This window comes from Entelurus aequoreus, linkage group LG17, assembly GCF_033978785.1.
Source record: "Entelurus aequoreus isolate RoL-2023_Sb linkage group LG17, RoL_Eaeq_v1.1, whole genome shotgun sequence".
In the NCBI taxonomy this organism is placed as follows: Eukaryota; Metazoa; Chordata; class Actinopteri; order Syngnathiformes; family Syngnathidae; genus Entelurus; species Entelurus aequoreus.
Window position 1 is genome coordinate 35,496,755 of NC_084747.1, and position 13,900 is coordinate 35,510,654.

The 13,900-nt window shown below is 35.7% G+C and overlaps 1 protein-coding gene across 2 annotated transcripts in view; it reads right to left on the bottom strand.

The window, feature by feature from the left end:
- The window catches only part of znf366 (zinc finger protein 366), a 28,737-nt gene that overhangs the window by 5,353 nt on the left and 9,484 nt on the right, over positions 1–13,900 (bottom strand). For both annotated transcript variants that reach the window (XM_062024216.1, XM_062024214.1), the window contains 3 exons: positions 11,392–11,559; positions 11,128–11,278; positions 4,754–4,945 (listed from right to left, as the gene is read on the bottom strand). In XM_062024216.1, the coding sequence (XP_061880200.1) occupies positions 4,754–4,945; positions 11,128–11,278; positions 11,392–11,559 (511 nt within the window). The remainder of the gene's footprint in view (positions 1–4,753; positions 4,946–11,127; positions 11,279–11,391; positions 11,560–13,900) is intronic.

A 13,900-nucleotide genomic window follows, 5' to 3' on the forward strand; every position in this document is an offset into this window, starting at 1 on the left:
TTGCAGACAAAGGCACTCAACTGCCCACTCAACGGAAACTGTTTAAAAACATCAGTTTTTTACCAAGCCAGCGCCACCTGAAGGACAACTCAAACAGAGAGACATACATTGGACTCACAGAAAACACCTTTTAAACCCGTTTTAACAATCACACAGCATCATTCCGTAGGCCCAAACTCAAGAACTCAGCTGAGCAAATACATATGGACTCTTAAAGACAATAAAATTGATCACGCCCTTACATGGCGAATTGTCACATCTAGCTCACCATACAACAGTGCAGCTAAAAGATGTAACCTGTGTCTGAAAAAATAAATGTTTATTATATACCACCCCAGCATGTCCACTTTAAACAAACGCAACAAACAGAAGCAAGGCACTGCTGTGTAACAATGGCCACACCCCCCATGTAATGTACCCTATTTATATGTAACAACCGCATACACTTAAATAAAATCCCCTGAAGAGCAGGGAAACCTGTGAAACAGGCTTGTAGGGATGAAATAGCCTCTGTGTTTTTTCCTGACCTAACGTATATACACACACACACACACACATATATATATATATATATATATATATATATATATATATATATATATATATATATATATATATATTACTGCTATTATTTAGTAAAACATTAAGTTTGAAAGTTAATTATATATATATACAGGTATATATATATATATATATATATATATATATATATATATATATATATATATATATATATATATATATATATATATATATATATATATATATATATGTATATATATACATATGTGTGTATATATATATATATATATCAGTGGCGTGCAGTCACTAGAGGCAGGGGAGGCGGGGCCTCACCTGCCATCATGGAAAGAAGAAAAAAAAGAAAAAGAAAAAAAAATTAATTAAATTGTTATATGTATCCAGTGATTATACTAAAGTTATTTTCCATTTAACTTCACCAGTTTTAGATTATTTTTATTTTTATTTTCACATTTGCCGTTCAAATACTGAGAAGAGACGGTGCAGTGATCAGTTGAGGTACTTGTGCCTCACCATGGATTGCGACTCGGCTAACTGCTGGCCTGCTGTGCAGTGAGACCGTATTGCTATATGAATTATATGATACATTTCCATAATTTAGTTAGCTGAGGTATATAATGTACAGTGTATTTTGTCAACAACTGTATGTGTGTAACATATTTTTAGTGCTGAGCGATCATAAATCTGCTGCGGAGACACACTGTGTGAGGCTCGTATCATAACCCCGCCTCCTGGTGCCAAGCAGCTCCGCCGCAGAATGCACCGCCCGACGGGAGCACCGCGGCCACACCAACCAAAGCCCACACCCAAACCCTCTACGTGCAAGACCGAATCCACCCATAAAAAGTCACTTAACAAGAAGCCAAAAGGTGCAAAAACAACAATGCTCGCGCTGCAGGTGCCGCGAACGACCGCAGGGACACAACATTAGGTACACCTGCACTGCAGGTTCATATGTTTGTAAATTTGACTGTGATGATGCAGTCGTGCCTCACCAGACATTAACCTCACCGCACGCCACATATATATATATATATATATATATATATATATATATATATATATATATATATATATATATATATATATATATATATATATATATATATATATATATATATATATATGCGTGTGTGTGTGTGTGTGGGGGGGGGGGGGGTGTCTGTGAGTATATTAGGCCTGTCAACGCTAATGCGTTAACGCATGTGATTAATTAAAAAATATAATCGCATTATCATAAATGATTGAAAATTGTTTTAACCGCCGGAAGGTGGCACGCATTGCACAGGCAGTGATCACGTCACACGCCAATGTGATGATAGTTAGAGCAGTGCGCGCTGCACCTTTCAAAACAAACTCTGACGGAACTTGAGATAAAACCGAGGTAAAAAATGGTAAATGGGTTGTACTTCTATAGCGCTTTTCTACCTTTTTTTTAAGGAACTCAAAGCGCTTTGACACTATTTCCACATTCACCCATTCACACACACACACATTCACACACTGATGGCGGGAGCTGCCATGCACGGCACTAACCAGGCCCATCAGGAGCAAGGGTGAAGTGTCTTGTTCAAGGACACAACGGACGTGACTAGGATGGTAGAAGGTGGGGATTGAACCAGTAACCCTCAGATTGCTGGCACGGCCACTCTCCCAACTTCGCCACGCCGTCCCCTAGTAAATAACTAGTAAATATTGCAGTGCCAAACTTTCATATCATTGGCGCGCATCAAGTTTGAAATAGCATCTTGAAGCGAAACATGAACTTGAGGATGGCGCCACTAGCATGAACGCTACAAGGACAGCAAATAGGCGACAACAAACTATGCTGGCTGAGTTTATCTGCATTCACCACGGATAAATTAAACAACGCCTTTTTGAAATGGACATCCAGCTGAACAGGAAAATACACTTGTTTGTTTAAGCAACTGGTTAAACTAAGGAAGATGTAAATGCAGATGTAAATGGTGCACTGTGTGAGTTGTTTAGAGGTGTGTTTACTTTATCTATTATTAATCTACAGTATACATCAGGGGTCCCCAAACTTTTTGACTCAGGGGCTGCATTGCCGGGGGCCAGTCTGTATATATATATATATATATATATATATATATATATATATATATATATATATATATATATATGTGTGTTCCTAGCGCACTAATTGACTGAAAGAGAGCGCACTTGCGATGAGGTCACGTTATCAATGGGATAATTTATTTTTAGACAATATGATTTGCCTGAGCGGCTAGGAGACTTCGAGAGGAACAAGCGGTAGAAAATGGATTAGAAAGGACAGATTTAAAATAATAATAATTTAAAAAAAATTTAAAAAAACAATAAAAAAAAAAAATAAAAAAAAAAAAATATGTGTGTATATATATATATATATATATATATATATATATATATATATATATATATATATATATATATATATATATATATATATATATATATATATATATATATATATATATATATACACGTTAGGTCAGGAAAAAACGCAAGAGGCTATATCATCCCTACAAGCCTGTTTCGCAGGTCTCCCTGCTCGTCGGGGGATTTTATTCGAGCAGGGAAATCTGCGAAACAGGCTTGTAGGGATGATATAGCCTCTTGTGTTTTTTCCTGACCTAACGTATATATTCCGCTCTACCTAGGTATTGAGCACTGTAGACCACAGAAACAGAAATTATATATATATATATATATATATATATATATATATATATATATATATATATATATATATATATATATATATATATATATATATATATATATATATATATATATATATATATATATATATATATATATATATACATATATACATATATATATATATATATATATATATATATATATATATATATATATATATATATATATATATATATATATATATATATATATATATATATATATATATATATATTTTTTTTTTTTTTTTTTTTTTTTAAACTTGGGACTTCCCACGGGCCGTAGTTTGGGGACCCCTGGTATACATTGTTTGCTATTTTTGCAAAGACTTTCAAAATGCACACTTACTGTCACAAACTTTTGAGCAAATCAATGGCCTGCAGTTCAGTAGAACATTAAAAAAAACGTTCCTGCATGACATTCTGACTACAAAATGGCATTTGTATCAAAATATTGGGGTATTTCCTTAAACAAATTATCTATAATGATTAATCACAGATCAAGGTTGTGATTAATCTGACAAGAAAATGACTTGACAGCCCTAATATATATTATACAATCAAATTTACAGTAATGTACCCCGCCTACCGCCCGAATGCAGCTGAGATAGGCTCCAGCGACCCCCTGCGACCCCAAAAAGGGACAAGCGGTAGAAAATTGTTAAATGGGCTTAAAATGACCAAAATACTGTAAGTATGACATGTTATTATGAATGTGCTTATTAATACATATAAAGCATGTATATAAAACTTGGCAGGTTGTTTTTAGAGTGCTTTTTAGGCAAAATAGATGACTCCCTATTACCTGAATTCTTTGCCACCTCGTACTAGCATTTAATTTACTATTTACAGTAGAACGCGGAGAAAAGTGAAAGACGTGTGTTCTTATGAAAAAATCCCCCCAAAAGTGCAGTTTTCCTTCAATGGAGTGTCTTGTGAGTAAAGTATGCCAAATTTGCTACATTTTGACCACACGTAATCCCAAACAACCACTTTGATACACCCGCTCTAACCCCCACCAACGCCGTCCTTGATTTCCTCGTTTCCTCTCCGTCTGTCTTCTCTCCGCTTCTCATCATCATGCACACACACGTGTACACAAGAAGAAGAAAAAACAGAGGGACGGAGCGAGAGGAAGCAACAGAACAGGGAAGGGCAACTCCTCCGCTGTCCTTCCTCTCCATTCTTTTTTATTAGGGTGTTCCTTTCCTTCAGGAGGAGAGAGGGACTCTAAACTGTCAGAGAGGACCGTGAGAAAACAGGAAGCCCCCCGCCACATAGCAGGCAGCAGAGAAAGCGAGATGAAATCTATTTGTGGGCCTCGTTCTCCGGGGAGGCTGGAGGCCATTGTTAGAGAGGCGGTTTTGTGCGGCGATATCCTTCCTATGAGCGAGAAGGCCAAAAGCCTCCCTGCTATCTGGTCATGCTCTCAGTCACTTGTTTCTAAACACTGAGGTCAAATCAGCCTTTTTATAGACGTGTTCAGCTCACGCCGCGGGATCGCCCACCTTGCACTTGTAAGGTTTGACGTCGGAGTGGACGATCATGTGGGCCTTGAGCGTCTGCTTCTGGACGAAGCTCTTGAAGCACTTGTGGCACTGGTAGGCCCTCACGTTGGTGTGGATGAGCATGTGACGCTTCATGTTGGCGAGCAGAGTGAACTCGCGGCCACAGATGTCACACTTGTGCTCCTTCACACCCTGAGATCAGACAGTTCAATCTTACAACATGTTTAAAAAGGCATTAATGATTGTGCATGGTCAGGGGAATAGCACCAACATCTGGGCCCCCATACACAAGACTTTCATATAATCGACAGTATTACCGTTTTTATTCTTTTTTTTTTTTTTTTTTAATTTCATGACATGGTCACTACTGCCTAGGATCTCTTGTTATATTCTTATTTTTACTGTTATATTTTTATTCTTATTGTTACTTTTTATTTTTATTCTTATCGTTATATTTTCTATTTTATTTCCATTTATACCGCCATTATTTACTTTTCAAATTATTTTAAATTATATCTAAATTCTGTACACTGCTGCTGGAATTTAAATTTTCCTGAGTGAACTCTCCTGAAGGAATCAATAAAGTACCATCTATCTATCTATCTATCTATCTATCTATCTATCTATCTATCTATCTATCTATCTATCTATCTATCTATCTATCTATCTATCTATCTATCTATCTATCCAAAAGGGCCCCCCATCCCACCCTAAAAATCAATGTTGCCGCTCCGTATACACACACTTGATATATTTGCATGCACTAAAATACTAACCCTTGCATTGATTTGGTTGGGGAAAAAAAACAGCTTTTTAAAACACATGTAAAAACGTTAATTTGATTTTTGACTTTTTGGTTTTTGTTTGTTTTTTCAAAAAAAGTGCCAACAAATGCAATATAAAGTGACCAAAATAATGAATTTTAATAATATATTATTTACTTTAAAAAGATTACAAATATGTCAAGTTTTGCTTTACTTTATAGAGCAGGGTGTCAAACTCATTTTAGATCGGGGGCCACATGGAGAAAAATCTACTCCCGAGTGGGCCGAACTGGTAAAATCGTGGCACGATAACTTCAAAATAAAGACAACTTCAGATTGTTTTCTTTATTTAAGAATAGAACAAGCACATTCTGAAAATGTAAAAATCATAATGTTGTTGGGTTTTTTTTTACACTTACATGTTGCGGTTAATAGTATTCCGTCTTTATTTGCATTTATTTATACTTTCTGAATAAATGATGTGATAATGTTTATCAGTCAACTCATTGGTGTTAATTTTCAGTCTATCAAGATAAACAACTAATATCAAAATCAAATTACAGGATGTTATTTATGTAGTTTGCTCATTTTCCTCGACTGGTGCACTAACATTATGTGTTGTTGTTTTTTACATATGTAGCATCATCTACAGAGATACAAATAATTGCTATTGCGACATCTCGTGGACACATTTAGAACAGCAGTTTCTTTCATTCAAAAATTTCGGCTCATTTTTATACTTGGCAAACTCATCCCGCGGGCCGGATAAAACCTGTTTGCGGGGCTCATCCGGCCCGCGGGCCGTACGTTTGACACCCCTGTCATAGAGTAAATTATGGATTGTCTGATTCATTTAGGATTACTATCTGTGGATAATATGAATCATAATAATACATCATTATTATTATTATATCATTTTTAGTGCATCTCCAGGGAGTCTCCATATCTTTAAAAGCTAGGGACACCTCAGTTTGCAACTTTAGTCAAGGGGTTTTGAACGCACCACAGTTATGTGCAATGAGTTGCAAAAGTTAAACTGGTACATAACTCTCTCCTATACTACCACAAATAGATGTATTAGATTTTTATATTTTTCTATCACCTCTCCATGTTCCAAAATGCTGGTGCTGTGTGTGAATGCTTATAGGTAAGCTTTGATGACGTTCATGTCGAGTGCAGTGTTCAAAGTTACATTTGATGCTATCCATGTGCATTGAACCATTGTGCATTTTTGTTTTGAGGTGGGTGTAGGTACTCAGACATACTTAAAGGAGAACTGCACTTGTTTTTTCTAATTTTGCCTATTGTTCACAGTTATTATGAAAGACATGACGACGGATGTATAATTTTTTTTTAAACACATTCTAACTTGTAAATAAACACGTAAATAAACATAAATACAAGTCCGCTTACGGTGAGCCAATGAGAGCTGGGTCCTCTCTTCCGGCCATAAAACCCAATAAAAAAGCATCCAAAAAGCACCAACAATACTTAATTTACATTTTGTGACTTGAATAAAAAAGAAGTATTATTGGTATCGTTATTATAAACGCTAACTCAGGTAAAGTATTTATAGCAGTATGTATGCAGAGATGTATGTGTGTCTGTGTTTACATCATCAAATGGTAAGCTGCTTCCTCGCTTCCTTTGCTCGTGAAAGTTTATTGTAGTTCATAAATGGTGCCTCTCACCTGCATAGTAGAAGGACGAGGATTCAGAGAACGACACAAAAAGGCGCTTGGTTGCACCCCGCTTTTCTTCGCAAGAAATGTGACTCATTCTTCATCTTAAACATGACTATAACAACATTCTATCAGTCGGCATCCTATTGACAGCAGACATTGTACAGTAAGTGGTGTTTCATCATGTTTGTTGGCTCTCATGAAGTCTGCAGTGAGTAGAAATCAGTGATGTAGTGTGGGGAAAAAGTAAACTGCACTTTTTTTTAATTTTGCCTATCGTTCACAATCATTTTGAGAGACATGACGGCAGATAAGATTATTTTTTTAATGCAATCTAAATATTAAATAAAAGTCCGCTTACAATGGAGCCTATGGGAGCCATTCAATTCTGCCTATAGAGCCCCTAAAAAAACATCCAAACACCTCCATTAGAGTTTTGTATACATGATGTAAGTATACAGTATGTGTAATGTAGTAACGGGCACGTTTTATGATAACATTTAATATTTACGTATTTTGATAATTTTAAGCATACACAGCGCATGAATTTCAAAACGCATCACAACATTTGCTTTTTTTTTTCTTCATCACTGATTTCTGCTCATTACAGACTTAATGAGAGCCAGCAAAAACATCACTTACTTTATAATGTTATAATGACTGCTAGGATGCTCATAAATTCCCATTTAGATGAAAAATGTCTCATAATCCTCGCGAAGAAACGGGGTGGGACGAGGTGGGTTATTATTCATGTGACCGTTACTACATGATATATATACTACAGCGTGTATATACAACCTTAATGGAAGTGTTTGATTGTTTTTAAGGGTTTTTATAGACAGAATAGAGCAACTCCTATAGGATCCATTGAAAGCAGACTTTTGATTGCATTTATTTAATATTTAGAATGCATAAAAAATAAAAACAAACAGTACAGGCCAAAAGTTTGGACACACCTTCTCATTCACAACACAACTGATGGTCCCAACCCCATTGATAAGGCAAGAAATTCCACTAAGGCACACCTGTGAAGTGAAAACCATTTCAGGTGACTACCTCTTGAAGCTCATCGAGAGAATGCCAAGAGTGTACAAAGCAGTAATCAGAGCAAATGGTGGCTATTTGGAAGAAACTAGAATATAAAACATGTTTTCAGTTATTTCACTTTTTTTTGTGAAGTACATAACTCCACATGCGTTCATTCATAGTTTTGATGCCTTCTGTGACAATCTACAATGTAAATAGTCATGAATATAAAGAAAACACGTTGAATGAGGAGGTGTGTCCAAACTTTTGGCCTGTACTGTATGTGTTCTTGTCTTACAAAAGGATGATAGGCAAAATAAAATAAAAAGTGCAGTTCCCCTTTAATTTAATTCAAGCAACCTAATTATTGGACATTCATAGGTGTATTAATTTGATATTAAGATTAATGCCGTCTTTTTTCATAAATTACATATTTAAATGGCAGAATTTTTTTTTCCAAATATTACAAAAGCCCAGGTGCACTCCCTGTGCTTGGGGCCCCTGCACAACATCCCCACTTACCCCCAACTTCTACCTGATTACAATCCAGTCAATACTCAATAAGTTCTTCCATAGGAAATAATGGGTCAAACTGTCGCCGCCCTAACTTGTACAGGCACTTTTAAGTGTCATTGTAATGTGCTCTTAAGCGTAAAAATAAGGTAACTACATTTAATTGCAAAACTATCAAATGTGGCCTAAACGTTCGTGAAAAGTGACACTTGAAAGGGGAGTTTGTACACAAAAAGACTTTGCACAACTAACTTCCTGGAATATATATATATTTGTTTTATATATTGTTGATTTAGACCAGGGGTGTCCAAACTTTTTCCACTGAGGGCTGCACATTAAAAAATCAAAGTAAGCAGGGGCCATTTTGATATTTTTTATTTTAAAAACCAATACAATATATGTATAAAAAATATACATTTAGGCTTCCACTCAGGCTCGATCCCGGGGACCCCAAAGGGTTTTGGTCCAAAAAATATAAAAAATGTGTCATTATTCAGTATTATTATTTTTGTTATTATTCAAGTTTTAAATCTCTAGATCAACATTAGGTCCATCTGTCAATGTAACATTTTTCAAATATTTAAGTTGTATGCTCTTTTTATCAAAGAAAACCCTTTTTTTAATGAAGAAAACCACAAAATATGCAATATTTTCACCCAATAAAATTTTTAAGTGGGATATTTAAGATTATATAATAATTGGAGCCTTAGAAAGGTTAGAAAGGTTAGAAAGGTCAGGGACGGCGTGGCGAAGTTGGTAGAGTGGCTGTGCCAGCAATCGGAGTGTTGCTGGTTACTGGGGTTCAATTCCCACCTTCTACCTTCCTAGTCACGTCCGTTGTGTCCTTGGGCAAGACACTTCCCCCTTTGCCTCTGATGGCTGCTGGTTAGCGCCTTGCATGGCAGCTCCCTCCATCAGTGTGTGAATGTGTGTGTGAATGGGTGAATGTGGAAATACTGTCAAAGCGCTTTGAGTACCTTGAAGGTAGAAAAGCGCTATACAAGTATAACCCATTTATTTATTTATAATAACTCATAACACCATTGATTTTAATTCATTATTATTTTTTGAGCAATGACACTTAAAAACTAATCACACTAAAATTGTAGTGGATCCAAAAAGGTCCTACTCATTAAAGTGTTAAAAAATAAATTATAATTTTTTTTTTACTGTTTACTTTTAACACAATAATCTCGAGATCAACTTCAGATCTATCTGTCAATTATAAGTTTTATTGTTGTTTATGTTATTTGTTTGTTTGTTTTAGGCCCTTCTTTAAAAAAAACAGCTCGGTTTTTTACATGGCAAACACAAAATATGCAACATTTTCCCCAAAAAATATCTCAAAATATTTAATGTGACATAATTGGAGCCTTAAATAGGTCAATAATTCATAATGACATTGATTTTGATTCATTATTATTTTTTAAATAAAGAAACAGCCTACATGGCAGCTGTGTGTTATTAGAGTAAACATTGCTACATGTTCTTGTTACATTTCACCTGTTTGCTCTTTTATACCACTTTTTATGTTTTGAATTTGTTTCAATCGTATTTTTAAAATGTGCCGTGGGGCCGTTAAAAAATGACCTGCGGGCCGCAAATGGCCCCCGGGCCGCACTTTGGACACCCCTGATTCAGACCTATTGTCACTTTAGTCTCACTACACAGCCTGGACAGAAACAAACATAACTAATAATTCTATGGTCATCATTACACTTACTTTTGGAAATGCGTGAAATATGCGTCTTATATTGTAAATGTTTGCATGTTTGAAATAAACAACAATAACATTTTGCTATCTTTGGTACACGTTTGTGGTGGCATTTGGGAAATGTATCAAAGAAGCCACTGTGACACTACTGTTCATTTTTTAAATGTTTTAATTTTTTTATAAATGGCTGTGATGATAATGTCAATGAGGGATTTCTAATCACTGCTATGTTGGAATTTTTATTCATATTAATACTGTTGTTGATATTATTCATTTTTGTTTGACTACTTGGATTGTTTTGTGTCATGTTTGTGTGTCCTCTCAATTGCTCTGTTGATTGCTATTCTGAATGTTGCTGGGCCGAGTTTGGTTTTGGAATTGTATTATTATGGTATTATTGTGTATTATTTTGTTGGATTGATTAATAAAAAAATTTCAAACATTAAAAAAAGAAGCACTTGAGGTACAGTATTTGTTGTTCTTGAGCTGTTTACCCATAGGCCAGTTAGAATACCACTCATTAGGAGTGCAGACCCCCTCCAAGGCAAAAACATCAACATATGGATCAACACTAGAACGTATGTTACTTTTTGTCATTGAGATTCATGCAATACTTATTGTTTAAAGATATGGAACAAAAAATAACATTGCCACATTCTACAAGATGGAACCTACTTTGTGAGTGAGCGTGTGCTGCTTGAGGTGGTGCGACTGGATGAACTCCATTCCACACTCACTGCAGATGTACGGTCGAATATCTTTGTGCTTCATCATGTGGTTCTGCAGCTGACTCGGGTACTGGAAAGTCTTCTGGCACTCGGAACATCTGCATTAACAACAGGAACCATTTAACGACCACTACACTAAAAAGTGTGCATTACAAGTTAATGGCCATTGAAGTCTGTGTGTAACGCTTGACATGATTTGGTTGGGCTTCACCTGTACAAAGTAGGTCCGCGGTGGGCAGTCAGGTGCCTTTTCAGCTGGGCCAGGGTGGGGAAGTCTAGGCCGCACTCGATGCACACATTGTCCTGGCCTTTCTCGTGTTTCAGCTCGTGGGTGCGAAGTTCACTGGGGTAAGCGAAGCCTCTGCCACACACGCTGCAACTATATGGGGCGAAGATTGTTTTATTTAGCGAAAAATGGGTCCAAAAATATATTGACTTTTTTTTTTTTTTTTTAAATTAAAGATGTCATATGTAATAATTTTATGTCAAGTCATCATTAAATGGCCCTGATATTTCAAAAGGCAATAATAAATCATGTTGTTTTCGAATACCTCTATAACTGATAATGGTAGTAGTTCAGCCAGGATATGCTCATTTCAAAATTTGATTTACAGCCCTGAAATATTGTCATTGTTTTCATTTTGATGCCCCGCCCTCCACCGTTTGACCAATTAAAAAGTCTGTGAGTGTGTTACATCCAGGTTGCCAGTTTGCCGCCACCTTCGTCTGGCTACTGCCACTGGTAAAGTTACTAAACATGTCAGACCTTAGTACGTTTGTACGATTCTCAACTTATTCATGACAAAGCCAGGAACAAAACGAGGATTTGTTTCGGGGATGCCTTTAAAAGATGGAGACGATTGAAGGCGGAGAAGATTTTTTCATCTGTCGCCAAACTTGCTAATTTCCTCCTTGATATGTAAGTAAGGCATTTAGGTTTTCTTATTACTTGCAATAAATGAAAATGGACATTTCGTATGCAAACTATATTGTCCAATACAGTCAATGATCTTGTTTAACAAAGCTAGTATGTTCGTGCAACGAATGCTTAGCATGCTAGCCCGGTCAATGACACATCGACATACAGGCTAACGGGAGAAATATATGCCGTTGGCCTGTATGTCGATATGTCATCCAACTGACAGGACAAAATATATTTTCGACAAATAAAACCGATGTGGATATGGGTAGTGTCAGTGCCTATTTCGTTCTCAATATGCTGATACGCTGAGGAAATGTGTTCCAACATTAGCACGGCTAATTGCGGTTTCTGGTACTGTATGTGCATCAGGTATATATGGGATGGTATTTGCTTGGTAAAATATAATGCATTACATGTAATTATTTTCTACTTTGTGTATTGACATGGTAGTGGGCTATATTGATTTATGCGTAACGTGTTTTTTGCGTAATGTGGGTTTGCTCATAGAATCGCCCTCTGCACTGAAAGATGGTGATGTGCGTACATAGAAGAGAATGCAGTGCATCAGGTTGGATGCAACATGGGGTTATGCTGAACGAAATGTGGCGGTAATTTTACTGTTGGCCTTGGCTTGCCATCAAAGTAGGCCTATGTGATATATAATATATTACATATTATTATATGATTATTTCGATGGTGTGGTCAAACTAGACATTTTAGCAAGGTAATGCCAACAATCTGTCCCGACTCCCGACGAAAATATTGCTGCATAACTTTACAAATACATTTGGCTAATCGACATTAGTAAAATGTGGCATAATTACTTAGTAAACCATCTTGCAAGAAGCATAAACCAGGGTAGGACTCATCGATTGCCATTTGAAGTTCCTTGGAGTATGATTCAGATTCGGCTGCGTATCTGGCAACCTCAGTCATGGAGAGTGGGAGGGGACTACAGATTTTTGACGGTGATTGCAGTACCATTTCTGGCTACATTACTACATATGGCTCCTTTAACTGAAAAGTTATGAATTATCTGCATTTTAGGGAAACTGCCACTGAACAAAAAAAAATATTTTTTTAATTAATTTTTTTCCCCCACATTTTATACTGTATAAATAGTCCATAGAGTAGTTGCTGTCCAATGAAAACCACGTATCTCCTCTTTTTAATCCAAAAACCAGAAAAGTAATTTACTTTGAGGTTTTTAAAATTGAAAAGTACAATGCTACTGAACAAAAAAAACTATTTTTAATTTATTTTCCCCCCACATTTAATACTGTATAAATAGTCCATAGAGTAGTTGCTGTCCAATGAAAACCACATATCTCCTTTTTTTAATCCAAAAACCAGAAAAGTAATTTACTTTGAGGTTTTTAAAATTGCAAAGTACAAAGTGATTGCTGTTTTTTTATTAATTGGGTTAAAAATAAAAATGTTGGTTTTAGGTGTTGTATTATTTTCGAGCATCTTGTTGCTGTCCAGTAAAAAGTATGTACCTCAATTATTTGTCTTTTTAACCAGAAAAAAAACAAAGAAAAATTGCATCTATTGTTTTTTAGTGTTATGTATGTGTTATGTATGTGTTTAATGTATATTGTTGTTGACCAGTGAAAAGCATGTAACAACAATGAAAATATTGGATTGGATTGTTGCACCTGATGAATGAAAATCCCTTATGTCAAAATGGTGTTGATTATTTTGGTCATTTCAAAGTTATTTTCGGTGAGCTTTATTTTTAATATTGAATGTATAGGGATATTAATATTGTCCAATGAATATATATATTTCCAATTTT